Here is a 17,866-nt window from a genome sequence, read left to right as displayed (position 1 = left end):
TAGATTTATTAGTTCGTAATGAATGACTGTTAGTGTATAATGAAAGAGCAAAGATAGTTTCAGTGATATTCCATTTTTTCTGGCAGAGAACAGAAAGATTGAAACAGCAAAAAAAAAAACTGCGATAAAATAATATTTATTTTTTTATTAATATGGAATATAATATTGATGAAAATGAGAAATTTTTCCAGATCGCATACTATTTAAAAAGTTGAGAAAACCTATATACTTCTTGCCAATGCTTAAAAGCATGATCTTATACATGCATACACTTTTCCATTTTCAAAATATTTACAACCGAAATGTGTCAAACTATACTGTTGTTACGTCATTCCTAACCAACATAACAGATATTTGATTAACAATAAAATCACATTCAAAAATTGATAGCTTGATACTACCCTTTAACGCAATATCAGCTTTAATTTACAAGGCACGAAATGCTTGATGTATGAAAAGTACATTATACCGTTGATAAAATGTATTTCAAATGAAGTAATTTGCTATTATTACGCTAACTGCTAGCAGAATTGCAACCTCTCTTACATCCTACCAGTCCCCCCTCACTCACAGGCCTATATTTAAAGTTCTATTGTCAATTCAATGTGTTAACATATATATATATAAGGACTGTGATTAACTACTTTTGTTGACATGTGGTTAGATAAAACGTTTTAATAAAATTTCCTTTTTTTTAAATTTTGTATTGAAACAGATTTATTTATTACGAAAATACGGTTGGTTTAGATAAAAACAAGTAAGTAAATATAATTCTGTAAACATTAGAAAGCAAAAGACGTAAATCAAGCAAATATTGCATTATTGATAATTAATTTTGGATATGATCACAAAAAGCAAGTCTACACAGGAAACTAAATACATTTAACAGCATGGTAACTCACAGCTCGTCAAACAGAGCAGTAAAAGCTCAATTTTACTATGCTAAAATTCTATTTCGTAAACATAAAATTTAGGTGAAGAAAAAACAACTACAAACCTATTTGCTATTTAGGAATTAATCTTAAACTTTGCACGTACATATCATAAACCTAATCTAAATAAAGTTTTAAATTTACATGATTATCATTAGTGCCTGTAGAATACATACGCAGCACGCAGCTAATTTGCTGCCGAATGTAAATTGAACCCACTCACGGTTTCGACAAAATGGTGTTATGGTTATGCGTTCGCTTTTACGCTCATAAGAGCATGTTAAACAATAGCATTCATTTCGTATGATTATGTGGCATGGAAAAGATCGTTCGAATGCTTGTTTGGCTTTGCTTACTTTTGGCAAAATCAAATTCCTAGTGCAGTGTTGCATTCCTTGTGCGTCCACCTGGTGGAGAAATTGGTTACCAAAATTCTCAGGGCGATGAATTTTGCTGATAGTGGTGCAAAATTTAAAAAAAAAATGTATGCCGTTGCGTGAAATCACGCCTGGTTTTCAAAATGTAAAGCCTCTCACGCACAGTTCACTTCAGGGACATATGTTTTTTGTTAGATATATATTCTTTAATTTACAACTAAAAATCGTCAACACCACAAAATAAAAGTTTCTCGGATATAGATATATGTGTAGTAATAACCTACTATATCGACCCGAATAAATTCTCTACCTATACTTAAAAACATGTTCACTATTTATTTTTTATAAAATATTTAAAATTTTCCTTTTTACTGGGAGATCTGTTTTTGGTAGCCTTAGCGTGCTGATGACACTTTACACCAGTTAAATACCAAGATGTTTATTAGCTTCCGGTACTTAGTAAAATCATCAAAAAATATGAAAGAACCAAGTGTAAAAACCACCAACTCTGGAAACAACTGAAAGTGTTTAAATCCATCTGCAAAAGAAATATTGACTTTCAGACATGCAAGAGAGCATAACTTAAGTTTAAATCAACTTAGTTTGTGTGCTCGAAAATAAGAATTCTCATCTAAGTGAAAAATCACCTTCGACATTTCCGGCGAACTCGTTTATTCGAAATTCCTCTGAAACAACGTCAATTTAGATCGTAATTCCAGAATAGTTTTAGCCCATTTCACTCTTTCGCTCTGCCTGTAGGTTATTTCCTATTTCATCAAACTATGAAGCAATTATCATTAACTGAAAATTGAATTTTTAGCTCACGATCGATGTAAATCATAAATGTACAGGTACTTTCTTAGCATGAGGAATTCTTTTTACGATCATCATGGTTTGAACATTCTGATGCACCGGGTGCATAAAATTAAAAAGTGGTTGTAATACTTTGGCAATTATGTTTTCCGAAAAATGTAGCAGCATTGACTTTTGTTGGTTATAAAGACTGTACGTCTGCTACCAGTGTATGTGTAAGATTAACTGTTTGATATATGCAATTTAGTGCGACGTTATTACAGAACTAATCGAGACTACTTTTTGTGTACCTGCATCGAATTTCCAGAGCGTTCGGCTTTAATCGAATAGTTTCGGGATCAAATGGCCGTCTTTTTATCATATTAAAGAGAGTATTTTGCGTATAACATTTTAGACATTAAAATTAATGCAGCGGGTATTCTCATTGCTTTTTTTTTTTTTTTTTTGACTAATTGATGCAGTTTACATTTCTTACACAGCTTAATTCACTAAACATACTGAACCCTAAGTAAAATACTTACTATAATAAGATATAAAGACAGGCCACGTGATCCCGGGACCAGCCGGTTGAAAGCCAAACGCTCTACCGACTAAGCTATCCTGCTCTCCTTTTTGTCAATCAAAGCTCCGATTTGTTATCTATCGAAAAACCGACGTATCTATAAAAAGACCCCTTCTTTAATGATTTAAACTATCAAATTTAAGAGACGGTAGATTTTTTGACAGTAGGTCTAATTTTCGTTATTAGCCAACATGATTAGCTTTAAAATGAGAAATGAATTATGGATTTTGATAAGAACTAAAGAAGATCTGTCGAACTGACGGAAAATACAGGCTAGAGAAACAATGCTTAAGGTTTTAAGGTTGCACACACATTTACACGCAAGACAAACAAAAAAACGTAGCCAAGAGCCGGCAGCACTGTAACAGATTTTTTGTTACACAAGGTGCAGCGCGAGGAAGGCTGCCACATTACACCCCAATACTACTGTTTAAATGTAAATTAATGAACAGTTGGGTGCCTCCGTGGCTTTATGGTAGAAGCTTCACTTTAAATGCCAGAGGTTGTGGGTTCGATTCCCGCCGGTGCTCTGGGTGTTATTTCCTTTCTATGTGCTGCAAATCTTTCTTGTGTTGTCTTATCCATATAAATAAAACAAAGAATATAAATGTGTGTGTATACATCCACCCTTCCCCATACAAATCCACATCCATGTTCCCAATACAAATCCACAGTTTTTGTCGGATCTAGACCAAATTCGGCAGGGAAGTACATGGGCATCCGAGAAGGAACGTAGGGGGTTTTCAAACGCTTAAAAAGTAACGAACAGTTCGAATTTTAACTTTAAAGCACGAAAACGGCATTAAATGGCTCTTTCTACCCGAAGTAATTATTCGATCAGTTCGATTTTGGCACCATTCGAAAGCGCGCGAAAGACACACATAGAGTTCATTCATTTCCTTCGAATTAAAAAAAAGGCTATAAATTCACCGGGAAAAAATTAAAAAGCACTGCTAAGCCTAATGGAACACAAATTTTAAATCAAAAAATTGTCGTTTGCTCGATCTCATTTTGAATTAGCGTTCAGAAAGTTGCCAGTTTTTTCCTCCCCCTCGGCTGTGATATATAAAACTTTGTTTTCGTTTGGAAGTAAAAATTTCCCCGTTTGGTTATTATTTGACGATTTATCTTCTTTCTTTTTTTTGTTTTTAGGATTTTATTTGTATTTATGGAGGGTTGCTTTCAATTTTTTCGGGAACTTTTGATTTGCCGTTTATTTCTTTGAGAATGATTATTTTGACGGGACATTTTATAGTATTTTTTTTTCTCCAATTGAAGCATGATTGGTCAACATGCGTCACTTGAAATGACTTTCATTTTCGAGGTAGACCGTGCGAAGCCGGGCGATGCAGTTACTCTTTTAATAAAGAAGTCCAACCTTTCGAGGCAATAGCACCAATCTTTCCGTAGTAGTTTATTACGGAAACGCCAACAACAACAACAATGAACAGTTTACGTGCGGACGCGTGCAGATCTTAATTGCATTGTCGAAAATATTGGGAAGCCAGTAGACGAATAACTTAATTGTTAAGACCTAACATTTGTATTAATAAATGAAAAAGTAAACATTCACACGCACAATGCACCATTTTTAATAGTACTGCGAGAGTATGTATCCTCACACAAAAAAAAAAAAAAAAAAATCATGAAATGCGTTATTTTTCTCTAATGTTAGATCGATCTTTTCCTATTTATCGACTGTTTATTTCTGCATTCCTCTGGGTCCCATCTAGACACTCAGTAAGTGTTTCGGAGGTTAGAAACGGATCATTAGAGACACAGAATCGCTCAGCTCTAAGCTTTCCTCTTCCATATCTGCCCCTTTTTCCCATCGCAAAAGGCCCTATCTTTGAAAAGTGCTCCGTTTGTCAGTCTCCAGAGACCTGTTAAAAAGAACAGTGTCTTAATCGAAGAAATGGGGAAAAAGAACTCTGAGAAAAATAGAAGGTAGTACATCAAACTGCATTTGCGCACACAACATCAAAAAATCAGACCTATGGCAACTTCACGAAAAACTTCTCTTGGGATTTTCTGAAATAAATGAAAACCCGTGAAATAAGGAAGGATGTGAGGTTCTGTAAAGGTCATAATATAGATGTGGTGCTGCTTTATTCTCTATCTTACTCCTTTTTGATATTTTTATGGGTGATTACAGCAGTCACTTCAAACTCAAAGAGCAGATATAGTAAGTTTTAAGAAGAAAGAACTTCTTATCAAAGCTGAAATGTATTTCTTAATAGTACTGCTTTGAAGTGTCATGAAAGTGATAAAGGACAAATAGACAGATATTTTATTTCTGAACATTGAGCCGTCGGTTTTATCAGAAATGAAACAAAACATTATTCTCTCGTATCATGGTTAATCTTTTTTTTTTTTTTTTCGTATTTTTAGCAGTTTACTAAAAAGGTTTTGTGAGGGTTTTGTGTACAAAAGTGTAATAATGTAAAATAATGCACGATCAGACGTATAAAAAACAAGGTGAATTATACAAAAGTTGTAAAAAAGACCGACTGCATGAGTTAAAATTTCGTGAAAATTTGATTTTTTTTTTTTTTTTTTTGACTTAAATACGGATACAAATATTTAACATGGTAATGCGATAAAGTCAATCAAAATTTGCTAACAAATAGTTGCTTCTATGTTTGCCTAAGCTCCGGCTTAGGAGCACTAACTTAGAGCTATAAATAAATAACTTTGTACCAAGGAATAACGGGAAACATTCAACATTGTTTAGCACAAATAACCAGATTGGAGAATACATGTGTATCGGGGTTTCGAGGAACCCCTTTTTCAATTCAAAGGTGTGAGCTTCTAGATGTAAAGACACCCTGTTATACTAACGTATAGCTTCAACAAAAATTAACTTTCAATGTGGGATTCGTGTTTTGAGACAAATTAATTATTTTCGACAAATGTGCTTAAGGCTACATAATAAAGCTCATTAAATTGCAGGATCTAACGTATGAACGTCGTATATGTATGAACGTCGTATATGTATTAACGTCGTACTGTTAATAACCATTTTATTGAGCTTACTAAAGCCCCTAGTTAGAAATTTAGACTTCATTTACATAAAATTCCAATGAAATAATCCTAATACATTCAATAATAGTTACATGTATTAAAAATGAAAAGTTCATTGTCACAATCATGTAAACCAGAATTTAAACTTACTGGTCATTGTATTTAATGTTTACCAAAAAAAAAAAAAAAAATAGCTATATATTTTCAGCCTTACTTGCCTAATATTTAAAGAATCCTTTCGTACAAATTATGTTTTTCCCAAATATTAAAATGATTTTTACAGTAAAAACTTTCATGTAAGATATAGACACATAATCTGGTTCTATTTAACTGGAGAAGACTTTTTTTATTTTCGTTGCCTTGCTGATTTAATATTCTCCTCGTTAAAAACAATATTTTGGTCAACTGACTGCGTTCGTCCTGCTGATAACCAATGTCGATATTTAAATGCTAATGAACTATGATCAAAACTTAGCAATTTTATCAGTTTTGCTATTCTACTGTCAATATGCAAATAATATCTATATGCAAATAATATCTATATGCAATAATATCTAAGTAAAAAAACACCGTAAAAGCACCAAAAACTTAATCCGCGTATGACTAAAAATTTAAAAGTATGCAACTAATGCAAAGACCCTGTGTATAGACATTGCATTGAAACAGCAATTGGACTTTTTTATGTATTTATTTTTGTTTATTTATTTATTTATTTTTGCATAAAGTGATTTTTGGTTCTACTGATTTACTTTTTGTAATTTTGTCAGTTGTTTTAACTATATCGTTCCTCTTAGGTATTCTTTACTCCCTTAGATTTCGTTTCGTTTTGTTTTGCATTTGGGCACAACTGAGAGACTTTTTTTTTTTTTTTTGATAATAAATCTTAATGTCTGGTAGATTCAAGAAATTTACTTAAGGCAACTAATTCACGCACAGCAGAAGAACTTTCATTTTACTAGACTTTACGTTAACAACAGTATTTTTATTCGCGTGATATTTCTAAAAACATCAAGAATCTTCGATGTAAGAGATATTATTTTTGCATTGCTAAAGACGGAATACCAAGAATTTATCAGGAAAAAAACATTTTACAAGACATAAACAAAGATTAGCGCAGTATTTATGCTATGTCTGCAAAAAAAAAAGGTATTTTTAATGATACGTTTTCCTTCATCAATTCATAAAATATATATTGAAGATTAGCAATCAAAGAAAGAAAAAAAGAAAAAAAAATATTTTGCAGCCTCTAACACCACAAGGATTTCAATACCTGGAACCCGAAAAGCATTGTGTATTTTAAAAAACATACTAAAACAAACAATATATGTCGTGGTTAGAATGATACTGTAGCACTTTCGAATAGTTGAAAGTTTTGTAAAAAGAACTGCACACAAAACATGATTATAATGCGTCAACTTTTATCAAAAGTAACTTTTAAATCGTGTTCCAGTAGCTATGAACTCCGTACACCACTGTTATTTAAAAATTGACGATAGGTTCACTGAAAAAAGGCTAAATACATGCAAAAACTGATAAGCGAGTGATGCTATTTCTAGTTGATCATTCTGAGCGCAAATCCAATAGCGGCATAAAAAGTGACTTATGCCACTGTAATTCTCACTTAAACAGCAGTTTGTTAGTGAAAAGAATTTAAAAGGAATAAATAGTGGAGGGAATGAAACTTTCAACTCTTAAAGCAAAGATCTCAAGTCACATGATATATTTGAAAATAAAGTATTGGTAGAAATGAATCACGTTTAACTTAAAACATGTCTCTCATTCGTCGAAGATAAACCATGTGACTTGAGATTTTTGCCTCAGCGTTTCCTAAGCCAATGATTTGACTTGCTACCTCCAGTTACTAATACTTGCTCCAAGATGGAAAGTTGTCGTGCGCTCCTAGTAAGCAGTATATTGTAAAATATTTTGCTCAATAGGTACACGTAAAGGAGGGGCAAAGAAATACTCATATCCATGATTCTGCCGTGCTAAGCACAAAAGTGGTATCTACACTTTTTGTCAAAATTGAGTTATTGTCACGAGGTGGTTCTTTATAACATGTTTTACCCCTATGCAGTGTTTTATTGCCATTTGTGAATTGGAACTATTTTTTAAAAAAATCTAAAAAAGTGAAATCTGGATCAAATACATGGAGGCGTAAAACTTTAAATAGCAGTTTTTCGGTTTGACCTCAGCTGCAGATACGACTTTTGCGCTTAGCACGGCAGGATTATCTCAATATGCAAAGCATTTCACTTATACCACTCAATTTTTTTCATATGCGTTATAATAAACTTCACAGTGAAAAGTGCTCTTTTTTTAAGGTTTGTATCATTTAATAACAGGAAACCCATAGAAAAGGCAAAACAGCTTTCAGTAAATATTTTAAAATGCAGATCATTCAAAATTATTATTTAATCGAACTTTGAAACATAATTTTTACAAAATCAAAACTATTATCAATGATATCAGTTTAAATACACTATAATAGGACTCGATGACTTGAATAAAATATTTACCAATTGCATCCATACCTCTTTAGAGTCAACACAACAAATCTTCCCGAGGAAAATTAACGGCTCCTCGAGTTTTTCTTTAAAATAATAAGGGTAAATATTCCTACAAAAAAAGTTACTTCTTTTGAATCAATAGATCCAGGGGCTATTTTATGAATGAGTAACTATTAGCATCCTCTTGTGAGGAAGACGTTCTTCATCTCTTTTCATCCGTAACATATGAGCTCTGTATTGCTTTGTGTTTGATCCCTGAACCAAACATTTCCATAAAATCTTTAATAGATTCCGGAATTCAATTGAAAGTTTTGATGGGAAGTCAAAGCATCAGATTTTATTTCTTATCTCCTCATCATTTCTGTACTTGTGCCGTAAAAGGATTTAAAGAGAAAAGATCCAATAAGGAGGGTTCTGAACGAGCTGAATAATTGGAGAAAAGTTTAACATATTTTTGTCATATATAATGGAATTTGAAGTCGGGCAGCAAATAATTATGCTGGCTTTTATAATCCAATAGCTCAATTCCATGGAATCGACGTTTTAAAAAAATATGCGGTAAATTAGAATTTTGTTCTTTTTTTTTATTTTCCTATTTTGTTTTCTATTTTTTTTTCTGCTCTTTCTCTCTCTTTATAACAAACTCAGTTATGTTAGGCATTGACATATTTTCGGAACATTATAAAGCAATATTGTAATTTGATATTGTCTTGAAGGGTGCTCTTAAATACGTGTAACTACAAAGAAGTACAACTTTATGTTACGCATAGAGAAACCAAAGAGTTGTGGTTTGAGATAGTTATAAAGAATTAGCCACAAATACTTGTCTAAACTATGCAATTTCATAGAGTATGCTACTGCATAGAGAGTGTACCCGTTTAAACTGCAAGACCCCTATTTTAGACCTCTATCCGTTAGTCCTAGATGTATACTTCTAATTGGAAAAATAGTCAAAATAAGGTGCAAAGTTAAGACATAAAAAGCTAAAAAGAAAACCAGTGAAAAATACGAAATCTAACCATTTATACGCCCGCCCCCTAAAGTATTTAGGGAAATAATCCCATTTCCCTAAATAGTAGTCAAAAGAAGATGCAAAGTTAAGATATTGAAAGTTTGAATCTAAAAAGAATATCAGTAAAAAAAAATGAATTCTGACTTTTTATACGGCCTCTATGTCCCCTAAAATACTTAGGGAAATAATCTCCACTGAAAAATAATTCCAACAAAATAATGTGAAACTACCAAAACTAAAGGAGATATGGGAGTTGGAAATTATATAAGACTGGGTAGAAGCTGAGAGATTGAAACTTATCGCCCTTTCAGAAGTATGACAAGCTGTCGAAGTAAAAAAGCAAAATATTTATAATATTTATTGCTATTGAAAAAAAATGCAAATGTTAAGCTATGGAAAGTAAAAATCGTAAAAATATCCTACAATTTGGAAAAAAATGCAATCTAGGTTATTTTAAAGCCTCTTTAACCCCTATACTTCGTCCACACAAGCTGTTCTTGACTGCGAGTGTAAAAGGGTGTAAGTCATAAAACGCTGTGTTTCATATCTCAAAGAATATGTTTCATTGTAATGTCAAACTTTTTCTGTTTGAATTATTGTTTAAAGTACTTGATTTATGTTTCAGTTTAGGGTGATTATGTGTTATTTCCCAATAAAAATAGCTCCCTAAATATTAGTTACGGGGCCTAAGGTCTGTACAAAAAGTTTTTTTTCCACTAATTTTCTTTTTGTTTCAAACTTTCTATATTTTAACCCTACATCTTATTTTCACCTTTTTTGCAATTTTAATTATGTAGTTAAGACTAACTATTGCTAAAATAGAGGCAAATAACTATTGATACAAACCCTTTGACAGTCCAGTATTAATTGTTCTGAAAAGTTTTTGGCCTTTTTTAAGCTTAAAAAGGATTTAAAGCAATAGAAAACTTGATTTTTTCCGCAAAAGAAAGCTTGATTTTTTTTTTTTTTTTTTTGTTTCAAAACAACAAAACACACCCTTCTTCTTTTTTCTACATAGCAAGAGAATGCTTTCAATATGCTACAGAAAAAAAAAATGATGCAGATAGTAGTAGGTATTCCCGAGATATGACTTACTTAATATCCCAATTGAAAAAACATAAAAACTGACTTTAGATAAAGAGTGGCAACACCCAACTATGAACAGAATACTTTTTGTCATTCACACTGAAAGAGAAAAGTATTACCTTGAAATTGATACCAAATTCAGCTTAATCGGTTGAAAAATAAAGAAATGAGAGATTTTCTAAATTCATGCCAAACAGGTGATTCTGAAAGATGATCAAAAATCGAATTTTTGAAAAAAATCTCCGAAGCGTAATTTTTATTCAAAAAATCTAAAAAAAAATAATAATTTGGGCTTTCCTCATAGATATCTATCTGTAAAAAAATAATGGACAAAATCTGAGATATTACGGAACGTGGCATTTGGAGATTTGACGTGAAATGTAAATTTGAACTATTGGAGAACATAACAAAAAATTTCAAAAAAAAAAAAAAAAAACCGTCGCTCATTATTATTATTATTATTATTTTCAATTCTACATTACTTTGCAATAAAACGTTTGATACATTTTTGAATAACATTTGTCATACCCCCTCCTCCATGAAATTACCAGCAAGAAATAAACCAATTATAAACTCTTCACTTTTGTCCGCAATTTGATTAGATTTTGACAGCTAACCCATACCTTTCGAAGGTGAAAAACCCTTTCTAATCCTTTTATCCACTTCTAAATTTGTGTATCCCTTTTCAATCTAATGAGGAGCCCCTTATCTCTTTCTCTCTCGTGGGAGAAGTTTGTTGTGACCACCTACAGTTTAACGTAGTCTTCTCTTGCTGTTTCCGTCGTCCAGTATTACAATCCACCTGCTTTGAATTCCTTTCTATTGTCCTTCTTGTCAGTCTGAAACATGTACCTTTCAGAACGTATCTACTCGCCACCCACCATTCTCGAGGTGCCATTCCTGGTCAAATCTCTTGTCAGAGTCCGAAGTTCCTACAACAAACATTTACAGATGTCTTCATTATTTTACTGAAAATTTTTCAATTGCAAAGAAATATTTGATCCAGTCTGTGCAGTTCGAAGCGTCGACGTAACCGGAGTTGCACGAAAAAAAACTTTCGCAAAATCCGGAGCCACTTAACATTAAAATTATATGGCATAGGTTCGGAACTTTGAAAAAGTGACGTGATATCCGGAGTGTCGTAAAATCCGGGTGTCGCGATGACGAGGTTTGACTGATGCTTTATTACTCAACAGTATCATAAACTATCTGCATCAATTGATGCATTTATTTTACAGAGAACTACTATGCATTTATTTTACAGAAAATTACTACTCACTTTTGAAGCAAAAAATACATTTTCAATGTGCTATGAACCTTATTTTTCTCTTTATTTCTTTTTCTGTGATAGGTGGAAGGTACAGTGTTCTTCCGAATGGTGAACTGTTGATACGGAATGCCATGATATCAGACGGGTTCAAAAGCTACCGCTGCCTGACGAAACATATTCTTAGTGGTGATATTCAGTTAAGTTCTACGTCTGGAAGACTTATAATCACAGGTGAGAAATGACAGAAATCACTAAAATGTTTTCACGTTGTCTTTACGAATAGAGTAAAAAAATGTGCAACCATGTATAAAATGAGTAAAAGTTTGACAACGTCTATACATGTACAAATAAAAGCAATTAAAACGAGTTAAGAAAAGACACCACTTTTTACTTCCTTTTACAAAAAAGGAAGTATTGTATTCGTGAAAAAAATTTCACTCAAAAATCGACCTTAATTTCCATTTCACTCACCCCCGAATGAATACTGAGTTTTTACTTCCTTTTACAAAAAAGAAAGTATTGTATTCGCGAAAAAAATTTCACTCAAAAATCGACCTTAATTTCCATTTTACTCACCCCTCAATGAATGTTGAGTTTTTTTTTTTTTTTTTTTTTTGTCTCGACCACACGTGGATAAGTGCCTAATAACGTATAGACACGCGAAATATCCATTTTAACGATTCCCGAATTAGTTACAACGAGTTTTCTCGTGACGTCTGTATGTACGTATGTATGTATGTACGTACGTGTGTATGTGCGTATGTATGTTACATAACTCAAGAATGGTATGTCCTAGAAAGTTGAAATTTGGTACGTAGATTCCAAGTGGGGTCTAGTTGTGCACCCGTTTGGTTGCATTCGGGTGTTTCTAAGGGGGTCTTTTGCCCCTTTTTGCGGGGAAATAAATCATTGTTAACTTCGATGTAAACTCAAGTGGTGTTACAATTTGGCGGACACTTGGCGATATATAGCCTGTCTTTTGGTCGCCAAGCTTTGTCGCCAACTTGTCGACAAATTTAGCGATTTTTTATATATTTTTTAAAAATCTGGTTTCAATTTGGCCATTGTTGGTGATATTTAGAGAGTAAACTATTGAATCGCATTTAAATTACCAATAATGGGAAAATGACATTAAATTGGAGTAAAAGGAAGCCATGTGAGGCACACATCACCTCGTTTTTTTTCGACTCGACCACACGTGGATAAGTGCCTAAGAATGTATAGACACGCAAAATATCCATAATGACGATTCCCGAGTTAATTACAAGGAATTTTCTCGTGACGTCTGCATGTACGTATGTGCGTATGTATGTCGCATAACTCAAGAACGGAATGTCCTGGAAAAATGAAATGTGGTACGTAGATTCCTAGTGGGGTCTAGTTGTGCACTTTCTTTTTTGGTTGCATTCGGATGTTTTTAAAGGGGTCTTTTGCCCCTTTTTGTGCTGAAATAATTGTTAATTTCAATGTAAACTCAAGTAGTGTTATAATTTGGCGGACACTTAACGATATATTGTCAGTCTTTTAGTGGCCAACTTAGCGACATATTTGGCGATTTTTTTTCATCTGATTTCAATTTGGCCACTGTTGGTGATGTTTGGAGAGTAAATTATTGAATCACATTAAAAAGGCAAATAATGGGGAAATGACATTAAATTGGAGTATAAGGAAGTCATGTGATGCACACATCAGCTCGTTTTTTTAAAACTCTTTTTAATTGCTTTTATTTTTTAATATATACACGTTATCATACTTTTACTCATTTCACTGTACCAAGTTTTTGATTTCTTCTTTTACATGAATAAAACGACAAATATAAAATATACAGGGACCGACAAATCTCAGGTGCTAGATCATCCGAGTGATTAAAAAACTAAGTTGTTGGCTGGATCTCTCAGAATGACTGAAAAAAAAAATACCATCACGAGTAAAATTTGAGTTTGTTAATTAAAATATGATTATCACGTTAAAACATTTCGACTCCAAAAGTGTAATTAAAATTAAATAATATTTAACCACAAAATAAGAGTTTTAAAGAGCTTTAGCAGTCCAAAGTTATGTACCAGAAAATTAAAATTAGTTGGAGTTTGGTGTATTTTTTCAGAGCTAAATAATGAAGCTGTTATCTGCAACAATATTTTACGCTCTTAGTACGATTGTCAGGAAAATTTTAACTTCTTTGAGCTTGCAATTTCTTGGCATATCGCCTGTGAATTTTTTTTATGCTGAAGAAAATCATCAGAAATCCATTACGCATTGCCATAAATTCCATTTCTCGCTCCTTTAATCATTTTCTCGGGCCATCGAGTGAATGCATAATTAGGCTACTTGTCTCAACTCCTAATAACGTTAGGATAACAAACAAATTGATAAAAACAAAGCCTGGAAAATGATAGAAAAAATAAATTCTGTGTCAGAAGCGTGGCCCCGAACTGCTCAAAAAGAAATGGCAAGTTGCCTAATCTACGATCCAGTTTCCGGACTTTCCCTCAGCCTGATGTTCCGGGTAATAGTGACGTATGACGTTGAATTTTAGGTCACGCAAATCTAGGAACGCTCTTAGAGCAACTGCTTAATTCACTTAGAATGTTCGTGCTGTTCTGTTGCTGTGACCGAGTTTTGGCTAGAGACATCTCAGAAGTTGCAATGTATTCTGGATGCTTTGAATGCGTTTAGGATAAGATTTACGTCTGACATAATAAAAATGGCATTGCGCTTTGTTGTGACAGCTTAGACCCCATTTAACAATTTACGCATTTGTCAGACGTTAAAGATTCTGTCTCATAAATTGCTTATATGCTTAAGGTCAAGAAAATGCAGATCACGGTAAAGAATTAATTGTATGCTAATTTTATGTGTTGTCTTGAAAAAGGAATTGTATTTTTTATTGTAAATAAAAATAGTAATAAATAAATATTTACATTTTTCTTTGTTGGCGAAAAGATACTTAAAGCCCCTTACTCTAGAACTTCTGACAGTTTTGATCGTTTATAAATATTGTGTTTAGAAACGTTTCACGTATTTTTAAATATGTTTGAAAACAAAAATTATATGATGTAAGGTAGTTGCGGGCATTAAGGCTTGTCGGACAATAAGGCCTAAACAACAAAAATGCAATTTAAAATGTTTGTATCTACTCAAGGACGCACTCGTAGGTAGCTAACACTCATAGATAGCACTTCATACTGGTCATGACACGTTGCTCAATTGTTGCGACCAGTGCGACGCGATTCGTTTGCGCAGAGTTGTTGTGCAATACCAATAATAAAAAATCATCCGACTGAATGTTAAATAATTTTTGTAATATTGCACTTTTAGAAATAGTTTTGCGCTGCAGTTTTCTGTTGCCAATGCTTTTATCGATATTTGATGTCTGAATTATATGTATATAAACCAATTATTGTACTTTTGTGTACTTCTTTGTACACAATTTCAGCGGCTAATAAGGCCTACCAAATTTGATCGTAGGCCTTATTATGCTCCTTTGTTTTTGCAACAATATCTGTCACTTTTACATCTTATTTTAAATCTTTCTCAATATATTATAGATGTTTACAAGTAATTACGCCTATTTACCAATTGGCTCAGTGTTTAGTAGTACCTTTAGCAGACCTTCTGAAAAGTTTTACCACATGGTTTGGAGTCCTAGTTCGGACGATGAAAAAGACAATGCGCGGCTCGCTCCATTAAAACGTACAGCATTTTTGGGATTCATTATCATAGAACCCCAGTCATCAAAGACTTATTTGACAGAAACAAAAAAGAGAAGAAAAAAAACATAAACCCTCATTGAAGAGAATGATACTAAAGAAAACGATGCTATTTGGTACCGTCATACAGTTATAGAAGGATAAGATGAATGACATAAGACTATCTAAAATGCGGCAATTGGTATCATAAGGAATGCGTCGGTGTGAGTCTATGACAAAGATAATTTTGAGTGCCCTGACGGTTGTTAAACAGATTTTTTTGTCATTCTGAAGGCTTTAAGCAAGATTAATGCATATATAATGCATTAAGCAAGATTAATGCATATATATATATATTACAATTGATCTAAATTATCAACATTAGACGCTTGTTTTGATTATTTAAGAGTGTTAAAGTTCTTAGGCCTTATTATCCTACCATTGTATAATAAGGCGTAATGACAAGGTTAAAAATAATGTTGTATTTCATGCTTGTTTTTCGCAAAATACTATCTTTTATTTACATGATTTTTAGTATTGTAATTTAGCTCTGTTGATTTTCCACAAATACATTCGGTGCGTATAATCTCTTTCAGTCGAACGTGATTGATCAATTTCTGATAGTTCCACCACTTTCATTTGTTTTATTGAATTCTTCTTTCCTTCCTAAAATAATTTTAGATGTCCTCTAATACATATTATTACCTTCACGCGATCAATTTTACTTCTGCAACTGCCACTTTTCACTCTTCCATATTTAGCAGACAAGTTTTTTTTTTCCCCCTGTTGAGTCAGTAGTTCATTAAATGAAGTTACATGTCTGGTAGTAGTAATTGTTCGTGAACGCTCTGTATAGTTTCCTTTCCGTCCAAAATATTAATGTATCATCTTAGCGCACATTGCAGAAAAAAAAACACGCAACGAAACGTTCTTTGAAAGTAATGGGCAGCTTGAATGTATGCCAGTAACATGTCTGCCAAGTTTGCCACTAAAAGTCAGCAACCTTTCTGAAATTAAACTGGAATCTTTCTGAAAAAAAAAAGTTATCCATAAAAACCAGTCATGTTTTGAGAACATACCTTCATTTGAACTTTTTGACAAATGCTGTTGATATTCATCTAAATAGATCAATTGGGTTTTGATACACCGGCGGTAGCGGTTCTTCCACTGTTCAAAACATTTTTAAACGCGTCTTCCGGGATGGAATTTAGACTGTTGGTTACACTTTTTTGAATGTCCGCTATCGACTGGAAACGCCTTCCCTTCAGTTTCCTTTTGATGAGCAGGAACAAAAAGAAGTCCAGGGGAGACATGTTTGGGCTTTAGGGGGGAGAAAATAGTTTTCCTCTTCGACACAATCCAGCAATACACTTTACGACTCATTTGCGCACGCACGTGTGTCCTTTTGCTCGGCGGTCAAAACCTTGTAATCCAGTTTCGCACACACCTTTCGTACGCATACTCAATTCTTCCACCACATTTTTTTCTTGCCCGACTGTCGATGTTCAACAAATCACGAGTCCTGTCGACTTTATCGTCAGTTTTCACGTCGAAGGCCTCCCTGCACGTTGTTCGTCTTCAGCGTCCTCCCGGCCTTGAACGTTACACCATTCCTAAGTTAGTGACCGGGACAGAACATCATTTCCGAAGGCTTCCTTAAGCAAGTCCTGGCTCTGTGTAAATGTATTTTTTAGTTTAAAGCAAAACTTTATTGCGTAACACTGATCAATCGTTCGTTGCATTTTCACCACTCACGCACATTTCCCATCAACAATCATTCTTTTTTGACACCTGGAAACTACGCGGTGGCAGAAAATCCGTTATTTTTCTATCGCAGCCTGTAGTTATAGCTTGATATCTTCATGATTTACCAGGAAACCTTCTGAAACATAAGTAGAATGCAAACAATTTCAAAAACTTTTGTACCAACAATTCTTGAAAAGATACAATATCCACAGCCTGCGGGGTCATTACTTTGGTGAAGGCGAAACAGTTAATGAAAAGGCTGAATATATTTTCATCCTGATAGCTAAAGATGTTTCGAAAAACAGTGAAAAGTCTGCATTCATGAAACTTGTAGCAATTTAGTAAACCTTTTCCCAAATATATTTGTTTCTCACCGGAGGGGAAAAGTCGTGAACTTCGGCGCGGTAGCCGGAATTTATTTGTGATTTTTCGGAATTTTCTTTGTATACGGAACACCAACAAGAAAGAAAAACTCTTTCTAATGTTGAATGACAGTTTAGATTTTTTAGTCTAAGTATTTTTTAGCGAATATATGAAATACTTGAAATGCATTTACGAGTAAAACATCAGATTTATGGTTACACGTTGCTTTAGGAATTGAATTTAAGGCTTGTAGTTACCTATAACTGATTTTTTTTTCCCTTAACAGCAAACGGCTCACCTCCAAAGCAAGGAAAAATGCACTACAAAATTCATGCACGTTTATCGCCAGCTTTACGATTATTGCTGATTCATCAACGGAGTTAAAATTTCTAGTTTTTGCATTAATGTAATGTGTGCCTGATAAACTATTTATTTTTTATTATTAGTATTACGGTAATTTATAGGTGACGCTAAACACAAGC

The 17,866-nt window shown here is 33.3% G+C and overlaps 1 protein-coding gene across 1 annotated transcript in view; it reads left to right on the top strand.

The window, feature by feature from the left end:
• LOC129223373 (cell adhesion molecule Dscam2-like) overlaps nucleotides 1-17,866 on the top strand; it is a 280,334-nt gene that overhangs the window by 125,136 nt on the left and 137,332 nt on the right. Inside the window, 2 exon segments of the mRNA XM_054857953.1 lie at nucleotides 3,389-3,392; nucleotides 11,681-11,817. Of these exon segments, the coding sequence (XP_054713928.1) occupies nucleotides 3,389-3,392; nucleotides 11,681-11,817 (141 nt within the window).

This window comes from Uloborus diversus, chromosome 5, assembly GCF_026930045.1.
Source record: "Uloborus diversus isolate 005 chromosome 5, Udiv.v.3.1, whole genome shotgun sequence".
Classification (NCBI taxonomy): domain Eukaryota; kingdom Metazoa; phylum Arthropoda; class Arachnida; order Araneae; family Uloboridae; genus Uloborus; species Uloborus diversus.
This window is presented reverse-complemented; position numbering and strand designations above follow the sequence as displayed.